General features: G+C 42.5%; 1 protein-coding gene across 2 annotated transcripts in view; it reads left to right on the forward strand.

Moving 5' to 3' along the window:
* Positions 1 to 22,959, forward strand: part of ITGA6 (integrin subunit alpha 6) — an 86,155-nt gene that overhangs the window by 30,754 nt on the left and 32,442 nt on the right. For both annotated transcript variants that reach the window (XM_066344828.1, XM_066344829.1), the window contains exons 2-9: positions 7,841 to 7,965; positions 9,436 to 9,515; positions 11,867 to 12,122; positions 15,008 to 15,139; positions 18,488 to 18,698; positions 19,370 to 19,563; positions 19,710 to 19,798; positions 20,529 to 20,647. In XM_066344828.1, the coding sequence (XP_066200925.1) occupies positions 7,841 to 7,965; positions 9,436 to 9,515; positions 11,867 to 12,122; positions 15,008 to 15,139; positions 18,488 to 18,698; positions 19,370 to 19,563; positions 19,710 to 19,798; positions 20,529 to 20,647 (1,206 nt within the window). The remainder of the gene's footprint in view (positions 1 to 7,840; positions 7,966 to 9,435; positions 9,516 to 11,866; positions 12,123 to 15,007; positions 15,140 to 18,487; positions 18,699 to 19,369; positions 19,564 to 19,709; positions 19,799 to 20,528; positions 20,648 to 22,959) is intronic.

Raw genomic sequence — 22,959 nt, forward strand, 5'->3', positions numbered from 1 at the left:
GTGGTTCCAGATGGTGCTGTAGGTGTACTTCCTTCCCTCCAGGCCCCTCAGGCTCCACAGTGGCCGAGGGATTACTGAAAGGCACAAAGCAGATGGGGTCTCGTGTGTGACCTTCCTAAGGAAGGAGCCACAACCAGGTGGGAACTGAGAAGGGAAGGGGGGTGTCATGGTCTGCCCTGTGACTGCCCTGGGGGTCATCAGTGAGGCAGGGACTAGGAATGGGGGTGGCTCTGTAACGGAAGCTCTGTGTGCAGGACCATGTCTGTCACATGATGCCATCCATCAACTCCATACAGAGTGTAAGCTGCTGGCATTTAATACTCTGGCCAAAAACAAAATGAAAAACCCCTCACACTTTTTTGGAAGGGAGAGAGATGGCAATGTTGACATGTACATGTTTTACAAAGCTTAACATCAATCATAACTCAATTAAAAATAAAAAAGAATGGGTTCTGTTGAAATAGGTGAGGGGAGGCAGTGATGACATTGTTTAAAAAAGTGAAAGGTTAGTGCCTCTAGTGTGAATGCTGGCTCCCCAAGAATGAAGCCTTCCTCCGCTAGCATTTGAGGAGTGGTTTGCAGTCTGACCACAGCTCCCTCTGAGCCGGAAGTGAAAAATGACCAATAGCGGGCCCAACCAGGACTCCCTTCCAGAATCCCTGCGCAGGGTGAGACCTAGCCAGAAATAGCCAAACAAGAGAACCAGGGGTTTTTATGTGTGTGACGAGAGCTGGCAGTATAAAAGGAGGTCGCTGAAGGAACCAACAGAAAAACTAGACGAAACAGTTAATCCATGAACAGAAAGAGAAAGAGAACTGGGCAGCAGGGTGAAGACTTCTAGGTAGAGTACTCAGCATTTTGAGAATATATTAAATTTGTAAAATAAGAATAAGATGCATTATGTAAAGGGCACGATCAGAACAAAACAGCTTTTGGGGTTTTAAGTATTGAAATTTAAACTTTTATTGAATTTCAATTTTATTTAAGTTTAAAACAGAAATACTAGAAAATAAATCTCAGCGAGGAAAGGAAAATGAGAGAGAAGGTAGGTTAATCCAGGAGGTCCAAAGAAAATGGAATGAGGGACGTGATCAGTGCGTGGGAAGGGGTTTTTCTGGAAAGTCTACAGACTGGAAGAGGCCTCACAGTGCCCAGCCAGTGAATAAAGCCTGCCACACAGACCCAGCCATGCTGTTCACAGCGCCGAGGCTGAAGTGGAGAACCTAAAAGTCGCCCTCAAAGAAATGAAAATTGGACTCATATCAGGATTTTTATAGGCAATGCTGGATACTGGAATAAATAAGAGGAATAACATCAACGTTCTGAAGAAAATGTTTTCAACCCAGTGTCCTATACATAGACTGTCAAGCTGATGAGAGTGGAATACCAGGGGGTCCTCGGGTTATGACACAGTTCTGTTCCTACGACAGTGATGTAACCTGGATTTTGGTGTAAGTCGAAACCTACCCTAGCATAAGTCACTTACCTAACCTAACACAGTTATAAAGTCATAATCGAGAACATAAAAACACAACTAAGCCACAGAAAAAGGAAAAGTACATAAATGTACTGTAGTAACAGAAAATAAGTAAGCCAAAACATGTCTCAGTTTTTTTGTTTTTATGGGAGTGAGTTGTCATATACTCGAAACATCGTATGTCAAGACTGTTGTAACCCGACCTCCTGTAATGACATTTTTGCCAATGCAGGGACTCAGCTGACCTTTCAGGTAGTGTTCCTTAGGATGATATTTAAGAAAATAATTCGAATAAGTAGAACGTAGGATCCCAGGTCCAAGCATATGAACCCAGGAGGGCGGGAGGGGAAGTCCTAGGAGAGGGCTGTACGGCCGGCCTGGAGGGACAGGCGGCCGCCGCAGCAGGTCCGAGGGCTCGAAGACGGAAACTGGAACAGGGAAGAGGCCTGATTCAGTACAGGTACAATTGGGAGCTTAGACAAGATTGAGGCAAGAGTAAACAATTTTTAAGGGGAGGGAGAGGCGATGAGAAATGCCAAGAAAAGCAAAAGTTATGGTTGAGATGTGAAATACACTGAGCAATTGCTAGAATGAAAAGTCTGACCTTGATGCTAGGAACAGTTTCTTTTGAGGTCAAGGGTTTCTGATGCTAGTCCCAGATAGAAAGAGGATCATTTCAATGCAGTTTGGTTCAGAAAAGAACAGATGACCGAATTGTGGTTACAAGACAAAATAAGTGGTGATGGCTCTGATAGTAATGTAAAGGTATAGCTTCCCGACAGTCAGTCTTGGGGAAAACAAGAGGAAAGTTTGGGAGAAGGGTCAGAGTGCTGGTAGTGTCATTTCTCTGACCGGGGAATGGAGAGATTATATCAGAAGGGAAAATAGAGATGAAAACGCATTATTTAAAACTGAAAGGGGAGCAAATAGAAGAACTAAAGTAATACTGTTATTAAACCTAGTCAAAGTGGCAAGTAGTTTAAGCTCTTTTTGTATTGCAGAGTCAAAAGTTACTGCTTAAAGCTAACAAATCAAGAAATAAATGTATAAACATGATATCTAGAGTTATAGAGAAGTAAATCCAGAAATTAAAAACAAAAAAACAAAAAACAAAAACTGCCCAGGGAGTGGGGCTTGGGATGAGTTTTGAATCTGTTGCGTTCTACCATAAGTTATTCTTTTTTATTTTATTTATTACTTTAACAAAAATTAAAAACTGAGTTTGAAGGTAGGTTAAATGTAGAGGTGACAGTAGAAATTGTAACACCATCTTCTAATATTTCAGGGCTTAATTTGGGCAAACTAAGAAGCTAGTGTTTTAAATTAAGCAATAAAAGTGTCGTTGTTCTAATGAAGCAATAGTTCACATTTCCTGAGACAAAGTTGCATGGCTGGAGGCAGAATCCTTCATCCTTGAGGAAATGGATTATTGCCAAGAACAATGAAGCAAAGCTGCTATTGTCCTCAGTTTGAGAAGTGCCCTAGTGTGTGAGACTTTTGGTTGAAGTAGTTATTTAACACTGTACATACTAACTGGGTGAGAACTTGTCTATATGAAACAGGAGTGTGGCTTATTTGAGGAAGTTTGAAATAACCTGGAGGTTAATAGCACAATAGTGGGTTCTGAACTTTTTTGCCAAAAATTCTGATCATATCCTCCTTTACTGTCTCACTTGTATAGTTTTTGTTAGCCTTTACTTTGTATTTTACTATTTCAAATTTTATTCCTCATTAGTTTTGTCTTGTATTCTAAATGTGGGTTTTCAATATGTTAGAATCCCTAGGTAGTTATTATGTCACTATAGCTTTAAAACAGTGGAGATGATTGACCACTGGCCATGTGGAAAGGTATTTGGGAAGTGATTTTTCCTGTTCCTTTTGGTGTCTAAAACAATTTTAGTTTTTCTTTCTTTCTTATTTTTTAATTGAGTGAGAGGAGGGGAGGCAGAAACAGACTCCCATATGTGCTTCCACCAGGCAACCCACTAAGGGGCGATGCTGTGCCCATCTGAAGCCCTGCTCTGTTGCTCAGCAACTGAGCTCTTCTTAGCGCCTGAGGCAGGGACCATGGAGTCATCCCCCCCCCCCAACTTGCTCCAGTGGAGCCATGTCTGCAGGAGGGGGGGAGAGAGAGAGAGAAAGAGAGAGAAGTAAGAGGGGGGCGGGGTGGAGAAGCAGATGGGCACTTCTCCTGTGTGCCCTGACAGAATCAAACCCAGGACATCCACATGCCAGGCCAGCACTCTACCACTGAGTCAAATGGCCAGGGCCACAATCTTAGTTTCAAATCCAGATTCTTACCCTCCCTTGATGCAGTTTTCCTTTTGACCTGATAAGGCTTCTTTAGATCCCGTTCTGTTCATTTCTACTATTTCCCTTTGGAGGCCTTAATTTATATCCCTTAGTCCCCGTCACTCTGAATGTGAGTTGTTGTAGTTCTGAATTCCTTCATACATGCTGGGTGGGTCAGTAGTAAGAGCAGCTGCTGTTGCTGCTTCTTAAGAGAAAATGCCTTGAACAGCCTGGCAGCTGAAGCCGGTCCTAGGAGTTGCTATGGGTATCCTGGTGGTGCCCAGAGAGTGCTTGCTGCTCACACTCATTCTGGCATCAAAAGGGCATCAGGGGCCAAGGGAATGAAGCTGGGATTTGAGCAGAGACTGGGTTTTGGCATGGCCTGAGGGGTCCCCGAGATGCAGACTGTCCCTCCTGGAGTTACGGGAGCTGGCTGTGTTCCAAATGGCTTAGACCAGTGCCTGGGTCCTGAAGGACTTAGATTAGGAAGCAGATACGTTGCACCAGGGACAGTGTCATTGATTGGACACAGCTCTATTTTTTATTTGTCCCTGCCCGACGTAGCTTCAGCTAACGGGGTATGCCCTGCTTTGATTAAGGCTGGTTCTCAGCATAATTAAGAGTGCTTATTCCGTGAGCCAGAGAAGTCGCTTTCCCTTGAGGATTAGGCCTCTGCCAGTTGTTTGCTTCGGTTGAGGTGACTGTGTTCTCCCATCTAGGTGCTTCCTTACCTTTTCCACGACTGATTTTAACTGACTTAGTGCCCTTCCCCCATCACTGTTTTCTTGATTTTCCCGTGTGTGTGGTCCCAGGGACACCCCTCCCCCATCCGGGCCTGCTTTTCCTACTGCGGCTGCTTGGGGCCTGCGGTCACATTCCAGGTGGGCTCACAGTGCCAGCTGTCCAGGGACCTGGGAGGAAGGATGGCGCTGGGAACACGTGCAGGCCGAGAACCCGGGGGGAGGCAGTGCGGCCCTCAGCTTCCCGTTGCTTCCGCCGGCTGCTCTCACCTGCAGTCACCACATGTACAGCTCACACACTGCTTGAATTTTCAGCACGTGGGAAATTTTGTTGCCACAGCCCTTATAGAGCAGCCAGCAAAGTGGATTTAAGTGCCTACTCTTTTCCGTGCATGTGAATGGCCTGCCTCAGCCACGGAGAGTAAGGGGACCGAGTGGAAGATGGAGGTACCAAGGAGAGAGAACCCTGACAGCCAGGGGGAAGGTGGCTAGAGGAAGGGCCGCTCTGTAAATGGAACAATCTCTGCAGCTTTCTGAACAACACGATTTCGCAGAAGCACCTGTCCCCTGCAGGGCACAACAGGCAGCGGAAGAGTGGGGCTCCGTGGGGCCGCATCTCTGACCCTTCTCCGGGAACTCCGCGGACCAGGCTGTCCACGCCAGCCCCGTCTTGTTGCATTACCGATATGCACTCATCCTGTTCCTCCGGCTCCCTTGTCAGCGTTTGCACCTGCCGTGCTCCTCACCGGGCCGCTTCCAGCTGCACTGTCACTTCTGTGCGATACCCTTCCGGCAGTCAGGCGTTGGCGCCCTCTTCTGGACTGGGTTCGGCAGTCGGGCCGCCCTTGCCTTTCCTCTACTCTGCCTCTGGTTTAATGACCAGCTTAAGGACCTGGCTCCTCATGGGACATTTTGGCAGGGAAGGAGAGGGGGTGAATCCTTAGTCATCTTAGGAGGCTCCTGAATGTTTGTAGAATGAATAAGTGAAGAAATGAATGCATACAGGAAACAGGAAAACCACAAGTCCCATACCTGCCGTGGGTAGCTTGCCAGCCTCCTTGGGTGTGGAGGAGAGGGGGTGGGCACAGAAGGCACATAGTAATAACCTTGGAACTCTGGGCTGCTCCTTGTAGCCTTCCCGTTGGTGTTGGTTACTTTTCCCGGAAGTCTCTTTCTGGATCTTCTCCCCACCCAGCTGCCGATCTGCTTTGACTCTGAATTCCCCCAACCTTTCCGAATTTAGTCTTGCATACAGAGCAGTTCTTGTTTCAGCGTTTCATCTGTGTAGGTTTTGCCCTTTCAGTTAGGTTGTAAATGCCTTAAAATCTTGAGTTTTATTTCCTTGGAAGTGTCTTAAAAGAATGGAGAAAACACTGCTCCAGAGTAATTTTTGTCCTGGCTACTACCTAGTTGTGAGCTCCTGGGCAGAGTAATTAATTGTCTTCCTTCCCTGGGTCTCTGTTTTCCCGCCTGTGAAGTTAGAGGTGCTTCTAGTGCCCTCATGCTGCGACTCTGATTCTGATCCCTGCACCTTGCTTATCCATCTCAGGACCTGGGACAGTGTTCCACCCCCACTTCTGCCAGGTAAATGAACTTGTTCGCTTGCAGTCTAGGCTAGTCCACCTCTCCGGTATTTGTCGGAGCTCATGGGGTCATGGATATTAATGGAGTAGGTGTTGGGAGGCTCAGTGGAGACCCCTGGGACCTGGCCCTTGGCCTTGCCTTTGCCAAGAAGTTCCAGACACCAAGGACCCTGCCTCAGTCCTGTTCAGTCTCAGTTCCATTTCTGACCCTTGGTCTGATTTGTTTCATCCTTCAAATGTAGGGAAGGTTGGAGTTGGAGGCTGACTGTGTCATCATCCAGGGGTCTGGGAGGAAGTATGGTGTTAGAAACTCGTGTTCCCACATGAGCCAGACCTCACTCAGTCTATAAGACCTTGCTTCCCTGGCTCTCCTTGGGCAGTCTGGTTCCCCTCACACTGCATTGCATTAATTTAAAAAAATAAATTAAATTATTTATTGGGATCACAGCAGAGACAGCGGTGGTAGGGACTGTTTGGTTTGTGGGGCTTTTTTGTTTTGTTTTTTGGTTTTTGCTTCTGCATCTGAGATTTGTGGATTTCTTGAAGGCCAGGAGTGGCTTGTATTCTGTTTGGGGGAGTTGTTTGTCCTGGCTGTGAAACAGTGCTATCGTAAGGATCGTGTATTTGGTCAGGGCCCCCTCACAGAAGATCTCAAGGACACTGGGGTGGGAGGAAGGACAGAATACTAGGATGCCTAGTGCATAAATAGCATTCATTACCCAGACCCTCCTGGAATTCTTTGTGCAAGACTGATTGGATAATAGCAGAGGGGTTTGTTGGCGATGATAAGTGTGCCAGGAAGTAACAATTGATGGGGAAAGAGGCCAAGGTTGCAAAAGAGAAGAATTCATCGAGCTCTGTTTTGGGCAAAGGCTAGGCTCCAAATTAATATTGTTAAAAGATAAACTGAGGCATATAAAAATAATTTTATGAGTTTATTTGAGCAAAAAAATTGATTCAAATCACCAAACTGGAAGTGGTTTGGAGTGCTCCACCAACAGGAGCTGGGGAAAGACATGCAGCGAAGCCCGGAAGCAAAGAAAGGAAACTATTTGATCAGCTGTGGTTTAAAGCCTCATTGGCTGTTTGTGATTGGTTGCCCTTAGGGTTTGATTTTGTGACTTCGGGACATTTACAAGCTTAGGTGTTTTGTTTTGTTTTTCCTCATGTAGGCCACCATGGCATTAGAGCCATGTGAGTCTAATAATGGCCTTCTTGTTTAACTAACTTAATATAGAAGCTGAATCTAGGGTGTAGTCAAAATTACCTTTGGAAAATACCTCAGGAAGGCACAATATCAGAAACTGACACGGTATCACTTGCTAAGTTGAAGATGACCATCTTTCCCCTTCCCACGCAGGACTATTGGTTTTATCTGTTGAGTTCCATATGATGTCCTTGGCTTAGGTGTGGGGGTCATGTTCCATGAAAAGTTTTTAAAACACCAGGATCATTCAGAGAGAGCTGCTGATATTGTGAGAGAGGGGCGTATTTTTCACCTGGTTTCCACAAGCCCTCTCCTTGTGCTTGACTTGAGTAGTAGTAGTAGTAGTAGTAGTAGTAGTTTGTGTGTGTGTGTGTGTGTTGCAGTCACAGGACTGGACCTTTGTGCCCACTCACTGCCTAAGCTGACAGAGAATTAGCGGACTCCTTGACAAAGAATAATCCCAATAACTCTTGGTTCTGACTAATTGAAATGTTAAATGTGTGTTCAACTCACATCTCCAAATTCTCTGTTTTGTTCACAGTTTGCTGGTTGGGGCTCCTCGGGCAGTAGCCCTTCCACTGCAGAGGGCCAACAGAACAGGAGGCCTGTACAGCTGCGACATCACTTCTCGGGATCCTTGCACGCGGATTGAATTTGATAACGACGGTGCGTTCTTCTGCACTCAGTGTTCACTTGGCTTCCTCGTCTGTACCCCGCTTGACTTCTATGAGGCATTCATTCTTGGAGAGAGGGCTTCTTTTAATTGTATCAACCTTAACCGTCTCTTTGTTTGCCCTGAAAACATTTACTACTTTATAATAGATATAATCTCCTGTGGATGCACTATATTGCTCCCCCTCCTAACTCTGGTTTCTAAACTGATATGGTATATCGATGCTGCCACCTAGTGACATGTTGAAGTTCTACAAGAAGCTGTGGAAAAAATGAATTCAGCGCTGCAAAGAAAATTGAATGTGCATTATCTTGTACATAGTAACCAGAAGTTTTCAATTGCTGTTAAAATATTTAGAAGAAGGCTGATTTTAAATTTCAGATCTTTCTGAGATGAGAGCTGACCAACATGGATACATTTTGGCCTACTGTCTCAGAGACTTATTTTGTGAGGACTCTGTGTGTTGGGCATATAAATTAGGGTACTGGGTAGCTCCAACCAAACCCAATTTAACCTACTTGGTCTAAGTAGATTTACAGATTCATGTTTTATGTTCTTTATTGCTGTTTCATCTTTTCATCTTTCAGAAATGACATTTGTATTTTGGTTTTGGTTTTTACTGATTAGAAAATAACACGTTAATTGTGGGAAACTTGTAAATGGCATTGACCTTTACAGAAAAAACCCACTGGTAATCTAGACATAATCGCTCTTCAAAATTTTGGCATTTCCCTTATGTCTACTTGAAATGGTTTAGTAGTCATAGTTTTTCAATGATTCAAGATTGAAAATTGTGCCTACCATGCTTCTCATTGAAAAAGGGCAGAGATTTGGGTTTAAGGTCATACAATGGGTTTAAACTGATATTGAAATGGAGCACATAGTATTATTTGTGGTTTCTGTCTCTTTGGGGGGTGAGAAGGGGTAAAAGAAATACATCCCTTTTTTGTTATTGATAAAAAGATACAAAATGAATCTGAGGTCTTATCTTTTCATCTCCAGTAGAGAAAAGAACAGTTAATGCTTTTGTGTAGCAAATTTGGGAACATGTAGAGAAGTGCCCACATTTTGTTAATTGGGTGGCAGTTGGAGTTTGGAAGCTGGGTTTTGACATTGTTTTGCTTTAAGGGGTGTATGTTGGAGGCCCACCCTAGGCTTAACTTTTCAAATACCTCTCTCTGCTCAGGACTCTGGGTGTCAGAGAGGGTGAAGGGCCACCTGGTAGAGCTGTGTATTTTATGTAAAGAATTTTATGAAAGATTCTTGCCAACAGTCTCCTATTCATGTTCTTAAAATGAGAATTTTTCTGGATTGAGTAATGAATTTACTAAGTACCGTAGTTATACTTGGAGTCAAGGTTATTTAGAAACCGCTGCTTGTATTTTTGTTCATCTGTTGGTTCATGGCCTGTCTCAGTCCCTTGGAGTCCTAACTGTGTGTGTAACCTGTGCTGCTCTCCACAGCTGACCCGACATCGGAAAGCAAGGAAGATCAATGGATGGGGGTCACCGTCCAGAGCCAAGGTCCAGGGGGCAAAGTTGTGGTAAGTGTAGGGAAGGGTGTTCACTCCACAGTGTCTGTGTGCCAAGCTTACAGCAGTGAACAGAACAGTGCTTCTCTTTAGAACATTCAAATTCAAAGAACTTTTTTTTTTTTTGTATTTTTCTGAAGTTGGAAACAGGGAAGCAGTCAGACAGACTCCCGCGTGTGCCCGACCAGGATCCACCCGGCACGCCCACCAGGGGGCAATGCTCTGCCCATCTGGGGCATCGCTCTGTTGCAACCAGGGCCATTCTAGTGCCTGAGGCAGAGGCCATGGAGCCATCCTCAGTGCCCGGGCCAACTTTGCTCCAATGGAGCCTCAGCTGGGGGAGGAGAAGAGAGAGACAGAGAGGAAGGAGAGGGGGAGGGGTGGAGAAGCAGATGGGCGCTTCCCCTGTGTGCCCTGTCAGGAATTGAACCTGGGACTCCTGCACGCCAGGCCGATGCTCTACCACTGAGCCAACCGGCCAGGGCCAAAGAACTTATTTTTAAAAACCTCTATTGAATATCTCAAACTCCATCAGGCGTCCCCAAACTGCGGCCCGCGGGCTGCATGCGTCCCCCTGAGGCCATTTATCTGGGGGGGGGGCGGGAGTGGGGGCCCACCTGCTGCATTTCCGGAAGGGTCACCTCTTTCATTGGTGTCAGTGCGAGGAGCACTGTATGTGGCGGTCCTCCAACGGTCTGAGGGACAGTGAACTGGCCCCCTGTGTAAAAAGTTTGGGGACCCCTGCATGGTCTTAAAACAAAAAAGCTGGCCCTGGCCAGTTGGCTCAGTGGTAGAGTATCAGCTTGGCATGCAGAAGTCCCGGGTTTGATTCCCGGCCAGGGCACACAGGAGAGGAACCCATCTGCTTCTCCACCCCTCCCCCTCTCCTTTCTCTCTGTCTCTCTCTTCCCCTCCCGCAGCTAAGGCTCCATTGGAGCAAAGATGGCCCGGGCTCTGGGGATGGCTCTGTGGCCTCTGCCTCAGGCGCTAGAGTGGCTCTGGTCGCAACATAGCGACGCCCAGGATGGGCAGAGCATTGCCCCCTGGTGGGCAGAGCATCGCCCCTGGTTGGCGTGCAGGGTGGATCCTGGTCGGGCGCATGCAGGAGTCTGTCTGACTGTCTCTCCCCGTTTCCAGCTTCAGAAAAATACAAAAAAAACCCAAAACAAAAACAAACAAACAAAAAAAGCTAAACAAAGCTAGAATGGTCCCAGGAATTATGTAACTTTTACAGATGAAGTTTAAAAAAATAAGGGAATGGCCAGATAGCTCAGTTGGTTGAAGTGTCATCCTGATACATCACAGTTGTAGGTTCAATTTCTGGTCAGGGTTCATACAAGAATCAACCAATGACTGCATGGATAAATGGAACAAGTCAATACTTCTCTCTCCTTCTCCTCCTCCTCCTTCCCCCTTCTTTTCTCTCTCTATAAAATCAACTTAAAATTCTTTCTGAAGTGTTTAAAAACAATATGGGAATGGCCATGGGAAGTAAGATCAGATCATTTAAACTCTCATGATTTATTCTGTAGAAGAGAATGAGGAACGAGAGGGTCTGTTAGATGGGTTATGCTGGATGGCCTTGGAAATGCCCCCCGGGCTGGATTAAGGTGATCTTTCTGTGTCTGGTTGCTATAACAAATGTGTGTATAATTTTGAGAAACATGAGAATTCAGTGAACATTTAATATTGATATTTAAGGGCTATATTATAGGAAATTGACTTGAATATTGTGGAGTATTTTCAGCCTGTTACATGGAGGGTAGCCTTGAATACCCTGTAAAACTGTAGAGATTATATCATCTCTCCCAGCAGTGTAATTCTCTCTGCCTTACAGAATAAAGCTGATCTCAGAATTTAGGGTATAAGTTAGGATTTAGGATTATAAGGAAATAGTGTGGGTATAAGGTAAATGTCTCTTTTAGCTGTGTTTGTCCGATCTCTGTGAAAATATGTCTATGACTTCTCTCCTCTGGAACGTGTTATTTTCACAAACATACTGACATGAAGATTTATACACCCACTAAGCCAGTTAGATTTTAAAAAATGAAATAAGGTGTTTCCATTATTTATGTGCCAGGTGAATTTAAAAATAAATTGCCTGTGGATTACAGACTGGCATTCAGTATTTGGATTGGAGCATTATTCTCTGGGTGACAATAAGAGAGAAGTCCTATAGTTTCTACAGGCTAGCTAATGGCCTTCTTAAGTGATACTTTGGGGAAGATTGGCTGGTTTCAGATCCAGTCCTGGGATGAGGACACATTTAACATCCTCTTTATTATTGACAGTTCTATCAGTTTGTAAAGAAAAATGTAAGGTTTGTAGACATGAATGGGCTACTTTATTCCATCTGTTTGCAGACATGTGCTCATCGATATGAGAAAAGACAACATGTTAATACGAAGCAGGAGTCGCGAGACATCTTTGGAAGGTGTTATGTCCTGAGTCAGAATCTCAAGATTGAAGATGAGATGGACGGAGGAGACTGGAGTTTTTGTGATGGCCGATTGAGAGGCCATGAAAAGTTTGGGTCTTGCCAGCAAGGTGTAGCAGCCACTTTTACTAAAGACTTTCATTACATTGTATTTGGAGCCCCAGGCACATATAACTGGAAAGGTATGATGTGTATATTTATAGAAATAGCAATTACAATGACTACATAACTTCTATTATATGCACCAAGATTTGGTGCATTTTAAATTGAAATAAAATAAAATGTGTTTTAAGGTACTTGTATGTTATAGAAGGTAGGGTAAGATATGAAAATTTCTAAATTGTATGATTTTTAAAAACAAATAATGGTGGGAGTGTTTGTTTTAAGAGATATTTTCCTCTAGCAGCAATTTACAAGTAGTAAGCTTTTTTTTCTGTAAGAGTACAATAATTAACATTAGTTGTTTTATATTTGCTGTTTTATGAAGTTGAAAGTTTTAATTTTATTTATTTTTATTTTTCTTAAGTGAGAGGTGGGGAGGCAGAGAGACAGACTCTCGCATGCGCCCTGACTGGGATCCAGCCAGCAAGCCCCCTATGGGGTGATGCTCTGCTCATCTGGGGCTGTTGCTTCGTTGCTCGGCAACCAAGCTATTTAATGCCTGAGGCAGGCCATGAAGCCCTTGTCAGTGCCTGGGGCCAACTTGCACCAACTGAACCATGGCTGCTGGAGGGGAAGAGAGAGAGAGAGAGAAAGAAAGGCGAGGGGGAGGGATGGAGAAGCAGATGGTTGCTTCTCCTATGTGTCCTGACTGAGAATCAAATCCGGGACATCCACATACTGGGCCGATGCTCTACCACTGAGCTAACTGACCAGGACCTGAAAGTTTTAATTTTAAAGTAGCGATCTGAAAACTGATACGGATTGAGTATTGTCTGTCCTGTACAAATAGCAGTGTATTAATACAGACATTACTTCTATTACATACTATCTTAAAAGGCTGTGTTTTGCTGGTAGACTTAGAAGGGTAGATGACAAATTAGGGAATTTTGAGATGATAATTTTAGATAACTTGCAGAAATCTTGTTTCATGGCATTGTTTAATTATCGTTGTGATGTAGTAAAAGGAGACATGGGTGGGGGAAACGGCCCACATTTTTTAACTTGATGAACCTGGCCAGCTTCTGTAATGAAAGCTTAACTTCTCTGAAGAGATTAGCCAGGTGTAGAAAACTGCTATGTTAAAGAGAACAATTAATCTAACTCTAATCGAGTGGTTCTCAAACTTTTTGAAGATGGGGCACATTTAAAATCCTACAAATGATTGTAGGTGCACTATATACAAATTTCTGAGAAATGTTTTAAAAATTAAGTCAAATATTAAAGAAAAAATATATAAAGTCCAAGCATGCTTTTATGGTAATTAAACGAAATAAATACGTCAAAATTAAATTTATTCTGACATTAAAAATCATTTTTATGTTACATTTTTTTGGAATTATGCTTTTTTGAATTTGTAAAAAAGAGGGGTTAAATTTAAAAAGGACAAAAACGTTATATTTTTATATATAGATAGATACATTCTTAGTAAGATTTAGTAAATTCGGTCCCGGCACAAATGTGTTAAGGTTTTTTCATTCTTGTGTTTATGAGAAATATGAGCCTGATGTGTCCATTTCTTCAATTTTTGGGCATATATTTGAAAGGCAAACTCTCATTTCCCAGTCAATACATTGAAGAATTCCTCTCTTTTTACTATTAATTGTGTTGAGTGCAGAAAACCCCCACCATACATATCATCCTAACTTTACACCAAACAAAGGATAGAAGAAACTTGCCTCCAGTCTTTCCGGGGAACATGGGGGGTAGTGTAAACAATCCAGCACCACAGCTTAACAGCCTTTTGCAACCTAATCAGGCAAGTGAGGTGGGGGGTTGGGCAGACTGTCAGCTTACAGTCAATTCCCCACCCCTCTGTCCCCCCAAAATCTAAACTCCAAAAACCCTGTTGGTTTTCTGATCCCCAACAGGCACATATGTCTCTGGAATACCATAGGGTGCACCTGGAAATCTTCTAGGGTGCACCAGTGCACCCTGGCACACACTTTGAGAACCACTGCTCTAAATCATAATGAGAAATACATCTGAATTGGAAATAAGACTTTTTTCTTAAGAAATTCATTAAAATAAATCCTATGTTGCAACATTTTCATTAGGCAGGAAAAACTTAGGAAAAACTTTCCTGTTCGCTTAAAAAATGTCCAGGTTTTTAAATTCCTGTTAGATACTTCCCTGAAAACACCTTCCTCTGTCATCCATAGTAACCTTTGGGAGTCATAGCCTTTGGCCTCCCTACCCCTGGTTGAATCTTTCACGTAATGATATCTTTCAGGTTATTTTGAATTAATCAAAATATCACACTGAATTTAGAAATAGTTTTATTTTAAGCAAGAATAGATGACATACATATTAAAACAAAATGATGAAAACTCCCACCATGTGTGTATTATAGGAAACGTCTTATCTGATTTATAATCCCTGACTTAAAAGGTTACTCTTTTTAAAAAGTCACAGAATGGGCTTAATAAATAAAATATTTTTAATGAAAAATTTTAAAAGATGAAATCTGGGCTAAATTGAAGAATAGATCAAAATATTAATTTTATTTTTACACTGCAGTAGGGAAGGTAAATTGATTTTGGATTACAGAAAATGTAATGTATCATCGAGTTCATATAATATTTAGAAAATTGTTTTCTGTACATTTAGTTAATTAAGCAAACATTCCATTTCCATCTAGTTTCATGGCATTGTGAAGATAATACATGAAATTGCATGGGGCATTATTTTTATTACTAGAACAATCTTCTTTGATATAAAAACTTACATTAACATGATTTTCTAACTTTTAATAATCTCAAAAATCATCTCTTTTTTCTGCCTTTTCTTCAAACTTTTCTTACTGTTCTTAGTGATGGCATGAGGAATGTTTTATTAGGAACCATCTGTTTTATTTTGTTTCATCTTCACTTTTTTGTTTTGTGTTTTTACCATTTCATTCCTTTAGGGATTGTTCGTGTAGAGCAAAAGAATAACACTTTTTTTGACATGAACATCTTTGAAGATGGGCCTTATGAAGTTGGTGGAGAGACTGACCATGATGAGAGTCTAGTTCCTGTTCCTGCTAACAGTTACTTAGGTAGGAACGAGCGTAGATGGTGCGCCTGCCTTTTCAACTCCTCCACGGGACCCTGCCCTCAGCAGACCTCGACTTCCAGGCTGAGAGGAGGTCAGGTGGGGCCCGGGGCCCTGGTGAACCTGAGAGAATTGGACTGATGCTCTTCTTCTTCTTCTTTTTTTTTTCTTTCTTTTCCAAGTGAGAGGAGGGGAGACAGAGAGACACTCCCGCATGCACCCAGACCTGGATCCACCTGGCAACCCGCATCTAGGGCCCGTGCTCTGCCCCTCTGGGGCCTTGTTTGTAACTGAGCTGTTGTTAGCACCTCAGGCAGAGGCTCCAGGGAGCAGCCTCAGCACCAGGGGCCAGTGCGCTGGAGCCATCGAGCTGTGGGTGTGTGTGTAGGAGGGGAGGGAAGGGGTAGATAAATAGGTGGTCGCTTCTCCTGAATGCCCTGACCGGGAATCGAACCCAGGACAACCGTATGCTAAGCTAACGCTGTACCACTGAGTCAACTGGCCAAGACCAGGAGCCTTCCCTTCTAACCTGGGCTCCCTCAAGTGGGGAGGAAGCCTGCTCGCTCCTAAAATCATCTGTCCTCTGCATGCAAGTCTGTTTCCTGGGTGAATGTTGGCCTCTGTAACCTGAAGTGGGCTGTTCAAGCAGTTGTGGAAAAAATGCAAGGATGTTAGTAAGCCTAGCCACCTTCCCTCTCCCTTCAGCGTCTCTTTCTAGAGATACTCCTAAGAGCTACATTCATGAAGTTACAGTTATGTGGCAGTCAGGACCCTCAGGGCCTTGCTCTGTGATTGCCTTTCTCCAAAGGTTGGCCCTGCGTCTGGATCAGGCCCTCGTGTCCCAGGGCCCCTGGCGGGTTGGCGTGGGGCTTTCCAGCTGAGGCTGAGCAGGACTGCCGATGCAGCTCCGAGGACCCCAGATTATGTCTCAGTGCCCGTTCCTTAACTCCTAAGGCTTGTTTGCATGACTAATGGGTGTCCTAAATTATTCATGTGCATTATGGTAATTACACAAAGGCTTTTAAAAGCCTTAATTCTTGGTATGAGATGACATAAGGAATAATTACGGAGCATTTCTTGGAAAAAAAATGTAAAAAATCTTCTAAATCCAAACAGTAACCTATTTTTTTTTTTTTAAAGAACAGTACCCATGCTAAAGATGTTACTGGAGTAATAAAAAGGAAAAAAATAGGTATAGATATAAGAATGATTCTAAAAATAATGGGTTAAATATATTCTTTAAAAATTGTTCTAAATTATGTCAACTGTAATTGGAAAAATAAAATTAAAAAAAATTGTCCTAATTATATAGGTATGTACAAACAGTATTGTTAATTAAAAAAACTTCTCAGACACTTTCCCCCTCCCCTAAAATTAAAAACTTGGTGTGAAGGTGTGGAAGAGGGGAGAGAAAAGTTATACGTACTTACCATTTGTGAAGCACCTACCTAATGCTCTACAGTCTCGTTTGATCTTCCCAACAATATTATGAAATAAGTACTATTGTCTGTCTTGCTGAGCATGTGAATGGCTTTGCAGGACATGAAGGGAAGACAGGACCAAGCAGTGTTCAGTCTCAGTTATTAAATATGGTTTTTTGAAAGGGACATGTTATCAGTAAACCAGTATTTTATTCGAATGTATTTTAACAAGACAGCATCTCTTCAAATGCATTGTTTAGGGATAAGTTTGTGGTGAGAAACATTTAATTTTAATGGCTCTAGGTAAGAAACCAAGACTTTGGCGTTTGAGGTGGATGCCCATGGATTTTTATAACTTAGTTGTTATAGGAACATTTGGATATGCCATGCATCTGCTGCTTTTAGAATGGGTTTCCTCAAAGTGGATGCTGGGGGAGGGGGAAGTCAAGTTTGTATTGTTGCATTTTAGTCGTCCATGCTGTCTATGCATCTATCTTTTCAGAAACAGTGGGTTTTAGGAATAAAATGATCTGCTTGAGGGTTTGGAAGCTGGCAGAGTGGCTTGCCAGATGCGGTGGTGGCCTCATCGTCCCGCGAGGACGGCGGTCGCCCCAGTGCCTCTTACCAAGCATAATTGCTTTTTTTTTTTTTTCAATCTCTTCCATCCCTTGCATGTGTGCAGGCCTGCTGTTTTTGACCAGCGTTTCCTACACAGATCCCGATCAGTTTGTTTATAAAACACAGCCTCCCAGGGAGCAGCCCGACACATCCCCTGATGTGATGATGAATAGCTACCTAGGTTTGTGACCCCTGAGATGACAAATAAATTGTCTTGGTCATGGTCATTTAAAATTTTTTTTGATCCGTACAGAGCATAAATCTTTTTATTTTCTATTTCATTTCAAGTGAAGCACTCATAAAATGCGTGCCGTGGTGGAGGCTCTGTGGCCAGATGGATGGCTTTCAGAGCTGGATTTGATTATATCGCCCTGTTCTAAGCTTGTGGCTCATCCTGTTTTTTTGACTCACTTCACAGTTTGAGAACTGCAACAGTAGTGGTGACACTTTTCATAAATAAAACCCAATAAAAAGGGTGGGCTTATACTATTCTGCATCTGCCTCACCTTTCTATAGAAATGTTTGATTAATTTGAATGGTCTTGATATGAGCATTTATATTTGCTCCCGATTAAATCTTGTATTTGTAATCTGACATCCTGCCTGATGCTTTATGGTTAGGTGTTCTAATGTTTTTCATTCCCTCCTAACAAATATGTAATTGATTCAGATGACAAACTTGCTCACCTCTGTTGTTTACCTAGGTTCTCAAATACTGTATCTCATCAAGCATGGTTTTGTTTGCATGTTTGTGTCTGAGAACTAAGTTGGTTCAAAATAATGAAATGCTTTCTGTGGTATATCGATGATAGCATTTCTGCTTGCCTGGTTGCCAAGGAGATTGATGAGTATGGATGTTACTAATCATTTATTGTTGCAGCACCCTACAACATGCACTCAATTACACTATGTCAGGTTGTATCTCTGTGTGTATGATACACATTTCCCATGATAATTTAGTAACTAGTTGGATCTCCTTCTACGGCAGTTCTAGTATTTAAGTAAGGTTCGAACTGAATCTTACAATGAATGAATGCTTCATGATTCAAGTTACATAGATGCTAAACAGCATAGATTCTTTTTCTTAAGTCTTAATATATCTCCATAGAAAGCAGTAAAATTGCCTACTACTTTGTACTTGTATCATATCTCTACTTAGCTCTGCGACTCTTTTGTATCATAAGTGGGACAGCTGGTGGGGAGGGTTGCTAGGAACGGGGTGGGCAGCAGAAGGAAAAGACAGTGATAGACTTACCAGTGTTCGATACCTCCTAAAAAAACAGAGTTCATGTGGACTGTATTTTGTCTTTCTAGGCTTTTCTTTGGACTCAGGGAAAGGGATTATTTCTAAAGATGACATCACTTTTGTATCTGGTGCTCCGAGAGCCAATCACAGTGGGGCTGTGGTTTTGCTCAAAAGAGACATGAAGTCTGCACATCTTCTCCCTGAGCACATATTTGAAGGGGAAGGTCTGGCTTCTTCGTTTGGCTATGATGTGGCAGTGGTGGACCTTAACAAAGATGGGTAAGAGTGTTCTTGGGTTATTTCCCATTTGTAAAGAAATCGTTGCTTCTTTGGCTTCTGTAGGTCTTGAAAAGAGCCATCCTTTCAGGTTGGTTGATTCAAAGAATATCTTTTGCTGCCAAAATTTTACCATCCTGTCATGTCCTCATCACTTATATTTTGGTAGTAGACAATTATTAGCATCCCTGGGGTGTGGGATTACAGCTGTTTCAGTCTTTAGCTTTTACTCATGTCTTGGGGTGGACCTGTGAAAATTTGGGGGAAAATAATTGTGAAAAATGACACTTACCTGGTTCTGTTCTGTGGTTCCATAAGGGGCTGTTGGAGCCCCTGGAATGTCCTGTTGAAAGTAGGGATTGGTGACAAACTCAGCATGTAGGTCTGTGGCTGGTGGTGCCAGCTGGGTCTGGAGTGGAAGGCGGAGGGGAGTGGGTCTTGAGTGGGAGTCTTGCTGCACTGTAGCTCTAACTTGGGGAACCGGCTTCAAGGTCTTAGCCTCTACAATTTTTCTTTGGTTTAAAATATATTTTTTATTGACGAGATATAAATTTTAGATTTGAGGCTCTTTCTGTCGTGTCTCTTTGTGCCCCTAGTACTGGGCTGGTGGTGTTCTCCCCAGGCGCACTGTCTTAGCTGACGGTGCACAGTTCATGCCCTCCTTGTGTTTCTAGGTGGCAAGATATAGTTATTGGAGCCCCTCAGTACTTTGACAGAGATGGAGAAGTTGGAGGTGCAGTGTATGTCTACATGAACCAGCAAGGCAGATGGAAGAATGTCAAGCCAATCCGTCTTAATGGAACCAAAGATTCTATGTTTGGCATTGCTGTCAAAAATATTGGCGATATTAATCAAGATGGCTACCCAGGTAGAATAATAGATTGTGAAATGATTATGATTTATAGATATCAATAGATTATTTGATTGATGAGAGCTAATGGTATCTTACTTTAAAACATAGTATTTAAATGTTTTAAAAATATAATGTTCATTAAAATGTGATGTTATCAACAGATATTGCAGTTGGAGCTCCCTATGATGATAATGGAAAGGTTTTTATCTATCATGGATCTGCGAATGGAATAAATACTAAACCAACACAGGTAACCAAACAACCTGGATTTCTGTAGGTGGGGGATCTCAGCTTTTTGCCTTGTAATAGAATACTTAGGTTTAAGTGAATTATGTTTTTCACTAATTATGTTTTATTTTACAAATCTACAATAGTATGAATTTTATATTTTATAAAATGCGTTACTTGAAGATAGCTTGGAGATAGATATAAATTAAATGACTTGCTTGTTTTAATTATGAATATCTTTGATAAGTTGGAAATCAAAATAATCCAAAGGAAGACCATTCCGCACTGACAGCGTACGGAGACGGGATGTGAGGTGCTTCCGTCAGCGAGCGCACTGACCAGAGACGAGGCGAGGCGAGTGAGACAGGGACTGATTGCGTGGAGGATTCAGACACCAAAAGCGAAAACTTGCTTTTGAGAAAAATAAGACATTTGGAGGGCAATTAGAGAGGTTTGGTTTGAACTACCCTGACTGACTTCATTGTAAATAAGTTCATCAAAAATTAACTTTTTTTAAAAAAACTGTCTTGGCTCTTTTATTCTTTGAGCTACAATATAAATCAGGCGCCTTTTATGAAATGTATGAAGTATTTCATTAGATGTATAACTTATTTATTTATAATTGGATATAATTTATAAGTGAATTTTTAAACTTCAGTTCAAAAGAAACTTATGTGTCTTTTTCAAAACATGGGCAAGAGGCTCACTCATGTGGTGGCCCAGTGTCCGTTCTGATGACCTGTTCTTTTCAGGTTCTTGACGGTAATTCGCGGTTTTTTGGATATTCAATTGCTGGAAATATGGACCTTGATAGAAATTCCTACCCTGATGTTGCTGTTGGTTCCCTCTCAGATTCAGTAACTATTTTCAGGTGTGTTGAATAATAATTGGGTTACACTAAAATTTTGACCTTTGGTATTAAAATCTGTAATGCCTGTACTTTGAAAGACAAAAAGCTTGTATGAATTTTGAAGATTTTTCTTTTGTGAATCATTTAAAAATGTCATGTTTTTTAAAAAGCTTGCCAGTTCTTTTAGATTTTATTTATTGATTTTATGGAGGGTGGGTGGGATGGAACGAAAATTATCAACTCATAGTTGCTTCACTTTAGGTGTTCATTGGTTGCTTCTTGGATGTGCCTTGACCGGGCAAGCAAAGGGCTTCAAACTGGCGACCTCAATATTCCAGGTCTTTGCTCTATCCACTGCGCCACCACAGGCCAGGCAAAGCTTGCTAACTTTGAACTAACAGATAAAAATAGATCAGAATTGGTGATTAAATGAAAGTTTGTATGTGATTGGGAAAAGAAAGAATTTGGAGGAAAAAAGAGTTCTGTCAGCAGTGGTTTGTATTCATGGTAATACATATCAGTCTTGGACTCCTTGGCCTTCTGAGCTGTCACAGTGGTGCAGCACTGCTGTCCTCTTAGGTTAATGCAGTTACCCCGTGTTTAACCTGGTGGTCTCTAAAACTACCTTACCTGTGTCTCTCTTCATATAGGTATTAATTTTTTTTTTTAAGCGAGAGGAGGGGAAATAGTGAGACAGACTCCCACATGCGCCCTGACTGGTATCTTCCCTGCAACCCCCGTATGGGGCTGATGCTCGAATCAGTCAAGCTATCCTCAGCACCCAGGGCTGATGCTCACACCAGCCAAGCCTTTGCTGCAGGAGGGAAAGAGAGAGAGAAGGGGGAGAGGGTAAGGGAGACACACGGATGGTCGCTTCTATTGTGTGTCCTGATCAGGGATCAAACCCGGGACATTCATACAGTGGGCTGACGCTCTTATCTACTGAGCCACCGGTCAGGGCTAGTATTCAGCATTTTTAAAAATGGTAGAAGAATATGTAACATTCAGCTACTTCAGCAGTTTCTATCAGAAAGCAATTTGAACTTCTAGTTTGAGGTATTAGCCCTCAGGTAACAAGAAGACTTGACTTCTTGTCCCATAATATGGTCATCAAGTCCTTCCCAGCAGATAAACTATCTTTAGTTAGGTAGATATTTGCTTCTGCATGCAACTGATATATTACCATTCTTACTTTCCTGGCCTCATTAATTGGTTGACTGTGAACCTTGTAATGTTCCATTTTTTCCTCATAGATAGTATGAAAGTATATTTCAAAATCCTTTGATACTGAAAGGAAAACCAGCTCCCTAATTTTATAAACAAGGCAGTAGAAGCCCAGGGCTTGCTTGAGATTTTAAGGCTAGATCCTGCAAGAACAGGGCATAGCACCTAAATCTTCCCAACCCAGCCCCTGGGCATTTTTTCCACTAAATCATGCCAGAACCTCAGGGTGGTTATTAATCAATGCCAGTTACACACGAGACAGCTGAGCCAGTAAGATTTGCCTTATGTGTTAGAAGACAAAATTTTCACGAATATGTATAATGTGCACTCGGAATTGTATGTGGTTGTTGTGTGTTTAGAAAAAACAAATAAAAATAGGGTTTAGGCCAAAACGTGTTAAAATATTTCCTTTTGAAATTTATGCCCCATGAAAGCCTTAACACTATGATGTTTATTTAAAACACTTTAGCATCTGTAGCAACTGGTTTTTAAAGATCTGTGAATTTTTGCCTTTTAAATAATGCTTTCAAAACTTTGGTTGTATCTACTTAGTATCTTAGAAACTAGCAGCTGCCTAAATGTAAAATAACAATGGAAAGGTAAATATGTAAAATAAGGGGATATGAAGACACAGACTGTGGGCAGCATTTGCTCTTTTATTGCTCCCACCCTCCCCATGAGGGTGCTCGTGCCCTCTCTAGCCTATTAATCAATTGATTCCAGAATTCAACTTATTTATTTGGAATTGGAATGCATTTTCCTATCAAAGCACTTCTCTGGGATGGCTGGGTTTAACGCAAGCCCGCTCAAGTCAGTCTAACGGAGTCTGAGTGGTAATGAAACCGTGCTCCTGTTCTGAGTTCTGGCTGGAGAGTGGTGGAGGGGAGAGGTCTCTCCCCACCCCAGTCGCCATCCCAGCCACCATACACTCGCATGTTCTGTGCCTGTGGCACAGGTCAGGTCATTCACTGGTCAGTGTGACCTGTTTGGCTGTGGAAAGTAGAGAAGAACATGTAAGTGAGAGAAAAGATGTTTTTATATGGAGAGAAGAGCTAAAAGTGTGGGATTCCAGCTTCTTGAGTGTTTGTGAGGTTGGGGTTAGGTAGAGC

This window comes from Saccopteryx leptura, chromosome 7, assembly GCF_036850995.1.
Source record: "Saccopteryx leptura isolate mSacLep1 chromosome 7, mSacLep1_pri_phased_curated, whole genome shotgun sequence".
Classification (NCBI taxonomy): Eukaryota; Metazoa; Chordata; class Mammalia; order Chiroptera; family Emballonuridae; genus Saccopteryx; species Saccopteryx leptura.